We start from the raw sequence: 5,618 nt of genomic DNA on the forward strand, positions 1-5,618 counted from the left end.
CAAGAAACTTTGCGCCAGCTGCCCACAACACCAGATAAGTGAAAACTTACTAATTCAATACTATTATGAAGGGTTGTTGTCTCATGACAGGAGTATGCTGGATGCGGCTAGTGGAGGAGTTTTTGTGGACAAAACTCCGGTGCAAGCGAGGAACTTAATAGAAAATATGGCTGCCAATTCTTAGAAATTTGGCACCAACAGAAGTGATCCTGCACCAAGGAAGAGTAACGAGGTAAACGTTTCTTCCCTTGAACAAAAACTGAGCGAACTGACGTCTCTTGTGCGACATATGGCTGTAGGGAATGGACAGATTGCAAGGGTATGTGGAATTTGCACTCAAGTGGGACATGCAACTGACATGTGTCCCACTCTTCAAGAGGGATCTACGGAGCAAGTCAATGCAGCAGGAGGATTTGCAGGGCCACCTCAGCAGAAGTATGATCCTTACTCTAACACATACAATCCAGGTTGGAGGGATCATCCAAACCTCAGATATGGCAATCCTTCAGCAAATCAAGCTTATAGGCCGCCGTACCCTCCACCACAGCGTCCTCCGATTCCTACGCCAGGTGAGTCTCTTGAAAACATAGTTCAGAATCTTGCCACTAATACCTTGGCTTTTCAACAGCCGTTTGCCTTCACAAACAGTGGTGAATCCGAAGGAGAACTTGAGTGCTATCACTTTGAGGAGTGGAAATGAACTGCAGATTCAAGACAGATTGGTCAAAGAACCGGTAGAGACTGAAAGGGAAAAAGAATCTAAGGTGAAGGAGCGTGAGCCCATTCCTAAAGAAGCACCGAGAGGTAAGTTTCCTCCTTTGTCTGAGTATAAACCTGTAGCCCCTTTTCCCTTAGCTTTAAAGGACTCTAGGAAAAATGAGGGGATAAAGGAGCTCTATGAAACTTTTCGTAGATGCGAGGTAAACATTCCACTGTTAGATGCTATTAAGCAAGTACCTCGCTATGCTAAATTTTTGAAAGAATTATGTACTGCGAAAAGAAAACAAAATTTGAAGGGTTGTAAGAAAGTTGAATTGGGAGAACAGGTTTCTGCCGTTATTCAAAGAAAGGTACCGACAAAATGCAAGGACCCAGGTATGTTCTCGATTCCATGTCAAATAGGAGGTGTTCAGCTTGATACAACCATGCTAGATTTAGGAGCATCTATTAACGTCATGCCATACTCTGTTTATGCTTCCTTAAATCTTGGGCCTTTCAATGAAACTGATATTGTTATCCAAATGGGTGATCGATCTACTATTTTTCCAAGGGGTTTGTTAGAAGATGTTTTAGTAGAAGTTGGTGACTTGGTCTTTCCTGCTGATTTCTATGTTCTTGACATGAAAAGTAATGAATTGAATAGTCCTATTTTATTAGGAAGACCATTTTTTAAAACTTCTAAGTCTATCATAGATGTTGATAACGGTAATCTCACGATGGAATTCGATGGAAAAATTGCTAAATTTGATATTTTTGATACCCTGAAAATTCCTGCCCGTGAAAGTGTTGTTAATATTCTTGTAACACCTGCTGAAATTTATACTGCTAAAAACTTTTTCTCTGATATGCAGGCACTAAAAACTGCGACAAAATTTCCTCCTGATAACGCGAAAAGGATGCCCATGAGAAAAGAGAAACGGGGTCAAGGAGCTAGCACCTCCAAGAAATTGACGCAGCAAATGCTTGGGACAAAATTTTTTGGAAAATGTTTTAAATGGGTGAAGGTGGACAAAGGAACCAAATTTAAACCACCCTGAGGAACTGCAACGTTCAGTCGAGCCAATGACCGTAAACAAAGGCGCTGACTGGGAGGTAACCCAGTATTTCTAATTTTTTTAGTTTTTGTTTTTACTTTATTTTTTTAATTTTATTTTAAAAATTTTTTGTTTCGTTCAATTTGTTTTTATTTCATTTTCGTAAATTTTTAATTTTTTTTCGAGGCATGCTCGATCCTAGAAATTCTTAGGATCGAGCGCGCATATCAAAAAAGCTTAATGCCTCATTTATTTTTTGGTAGCGCTCGATCGGGTATTTCGCCCGGATCGAGCGCGCAGATTTCACAAGCTCTTTGCCTCGCGTTTTATATAGGCGCGCTCGATCCTGGAATTTACCCGGATCGAGCGCGCGCCACTTTGGCTTTTTAACTAGGCGTTTTTCCTTCTCTTTTCCCCACTCTCCCTACAAATTCCCCTCGGCCCTTAGCTTCATTTTTCTCTAAATTTTTGACATTTCACCATTTTTCATGAATTGTTATCATTCTATTATAGGATCATTCAAGGGCTTGGAATCTTCATTTTTTTCCTATTCTCTACTCCTCCAAGGCCATATTTTGCTAGAAAAGCCGGAATTGTTGGTGCACGCAAGGTGTTCGACGAATTGCCAATATCACTAATCCTTGCAAATTTTTGAGTGCTCATGGGTCCAAGGCGTACTACTGAGAGAGGCGAATCTTCTCGCCAAGGCACACGAGCTACAACCGCATCCTTCAACTTATTCAGGCGCTTTGTCAATCAAGCGGCTCGTGATCGCTACGACCACGCCAAGAACCATCGATCCCCTATTACTGAGAGGGGTTTTGATCTCGATGTGATTGTAAACGAAGTGGCGGCTCAAGTCTTGGCACGTGGGTGGGGAACATTCTGTAAGCAACCCACTCCAGCCATTGTCCCTCTTGTTAGGGAATTCTATGCTAATGCTGCGGAGCGGACGGATGGCAAGGCCTTTGTCCGGGGCACTTTGGTTTCATACGAAGCCTCTGAGCTGAATGCCATGCTCGAGACACCAGATCTCGATGACAGTTTATTCCAAAGCGCTGCCCTTTACCCGGATGTTCACGAGATCCTTGCTCAGCTATGCTTTACCGGGGCTGCTTGGTTGGATCCGATTACTTACAAGTGCTTCAAAGAGAAATATCTTGTAGTGACCCTTACCTGGATCACCTACTAAACATAACTTAGGCATGCAATTAACTTAATTAAACAGATATCAGAATAAAACTGCAGAAACCATAAACAAAATACAATCCCAAATAAAGGAATCTGTAATTTATCCAATAATATACAACCAAATCGAACAACAGTAATAAAACCTAGATGAAGCTCCAGCTGGCCAACCACTGACTAGCCCCTCCTGGATCCACCCTCCTCGTCCAATCGCAAACCTGCCCCATGGAATAGGGTGTCCAGAAAATACAGAGTACGAGACGTGAGCATGAAACGCTTAGTACGAGAGTATGAGTATACATGCATGCAAAGTGAACTCCCTATAGACTCGAGTTCAAGGATCAGATAACAGTGACAGACTGGGCCCTGGTATGTAGCACGTTGTGCCGTCGCTTCAGGAGGTGGCTCCCATACCGAAATAACCGTGGATACGCCGGACCCAAATCGATGGAAGTCCATCCACTAACAGGATAGGGTGCAACTCTACTAACAGACATCTCAAAAGAGATACAACAAGATGCAAATGAATGCAGCATAATATCATGGCATATAAATCATGCAGTCACATAATACATGCATACTCAGTCAGGATATTTCGAACAGTACTTTCGTACCTCAAAACAGAGCAAGCTCTACCAACTCTAGGTCCACGCCTATAGTCTGCTCTACACTGCCAAATGATACTACTATTATTAAAGTGCTCTAAAAGTCTTAACTAAGCTATTGCATACTCCTAAATATTTATAGGAAGCAAAAGCTATACCTTCGTCCGTCGTTAGCCCTTTGATGTCGATGCCTCCAGAACTTGGGCACAACTCCGCTACGACTACCGAACGCCTCGCCGACCTCCGGACCAAGCCTAAGAAGACTAGAACAGCTCCAAGAGGACTAGAATGGAAAGGAGAACTCGGAATTGGCAAATGAAAGTGAATCCTCGGCCTTCTATTTATAGAAAACGATCGGAACTTCCGATCCTTGATCGGAACGTCCGAACCTCGATCGGAACGTCCGATCCTACCATCGGAGCTTCCGAAGATCCTGATCTGCCATGTGTCAAAATATCACTTGTTGACTCCGGATAGGGGTGATCGGAGCTTTCGATCTTGCCACACGTCATGCCTGACATAATATCGATTGGAGCTTCCGATCCTGTTCGGAGCTTCCAATCCTGATCGGAGCTTCCGATCTCACCTTCGGAGCTTCCGAACTCTACCCAAGTAATTATGATTAATCCCTTAATTACTGATTTTGGTTACGGGCTACTACATATCTTTTTGTGAATTCGGCCACCTGGTACGCATTCCTCTGCCGCCGTCTAATGCTAATCTCACACACAAGTGAGGTACATGTGGAGCGTGCTGTATTACTATATGCTCTCGATGTCGGACTTCCGGTCAATGTGGGTCGAGTTATTCATGTTCAGATACGACAGTCGGTTGCTTCTAGGACATCCGGTCTTTTCTTTCCTATGATCATTACACAGCTATGCTTGCGAGCTGGTGTGCAAGCTAGAGCAGACGAGGAATGGTTGCAACCAATGCGACCCATTGATCAAGCCGTCATTGATGCAAAAAGGGCTTATAGGCGGAGCCTATTTCTGGTGGATGACCAATTTGTGGCGGTGCACAAGCAGGTGCGTCCTATTCCACCTCCACGCCGCTCGACTGCAGTTACTGTTCAAGAGATGGCCGCTTTCATGCAGCACCAGAACATGTTCAATGCAGCCACTGCTGCAAATTTTCAGGTGCTAGATTATATCACTCGTGGCATCTCCGAGCGACTAGGGATTGATCCCACCACACTCCCACCAGCTGTTCCTTTTCCGCCATCTTTTGAGTTCCCATGGGTCGACCCAGTGCCACCGCCAGAGCATGATGAGGACGGGGCAGACGCCAATCCATAAACCTGGGGAGTTTTCTTTTTATTTTTTTCTTTGCATTTCATTTTTTTCTTTTGTGTTGTTAGTTGTTTAGTTTAGTTCTCGAGCATTGAGGGCAATGCTTCGTTTAAGTGTGGGGGGGGGGGGTGCATTCAGTGTTTTGTTGTTTGTTTTACATTATGTTTGTTGCGTATTTGCATATAGTTCGTAAATTGTGTCATGAGGTTTTGTTGTGTATAAGTAAAGGATGATTTCTAGCCTATGATGAGATAGTTGAAAAATGTTAATTTTTGAAAAAAAATTTTGACTCTTAGTTGGATATGAGAAACTGTAGGTTGTTTGTTGAATATTCTTAAACACGCATGTTTAACCAGTGAAGTGTAGCGATGTATTAGATATCGTGGATATCTGTTGGACCATTGCATGGCAATAGGTGTCTGTGAAACTTGATAGTTTCTTGAACCTTGATGATTTTTTTATGTGACACCTACGATCTTGGGCGTACCTAAAAAAAATAATAATTAAATATATATAATTTTTTTACAACTCCATCCGGGCCTTGACAGGATTTAAATCCTAAAAGAGCAAGATCAAGGCTAAGTATGCGGATAAAATGGGGTTGATGCTCCATCCGGGCTATAGACGAGGGGATTGAAATTCTAATCCTGTCTTAGTTGTAGCTAAGTTTGCGGGTAATTATTGGGGCTATTGCAATACCGGGTGCAAAATACGGAGGTGCGTAATTATTCTCAAGAAAGTTGTGTTGTGTTGAATGATTGTTAAGAGGAGAGTTCTTG

At 42.9% G+C, this 5,618-nt stretch overlaps 1 protein-coding gene across 1 annotated transcript; it reads left to right on the forward strand.

The window, feature by feature from the left end:
* The first annotated feature begins 289 nt into the window (after positions 1–289).
* On the forward strand, positions 290–1,757 carry LOC140889279 (uncharacterized). The gene is made up of 4 exons (XM_073296993.1): positions 290–569; positions 649–804; positions 856–953; positions 1,047–1,757. The coding sequence occupies exons 1-4, from the start codon at positions 290–292 to the stop codon at positions 1,755–1,757; spliced, it is 1,245 nt and encodes a 414-aa protein (XP_073153094.1).
* The last annotated feature ends 3,861 nt before the right edge of the window (positions 1,758–5,618 follow it).

Source organism: Henckelia pumila, chromosome 3 (genome assembly GCF_033568475.1).
Source record: "Henckelia pumila isolate YLH828 chromosome 3, ASM3356847v2, whole genome shotgun sequence".
Classification (NCBI taxonomy): Eukaryota; Viridiplantae; Streptophyta; class Magnoliopsida; order Lamiales; family Gesneriaceae; genus Henckelia; species Henckelia pumila.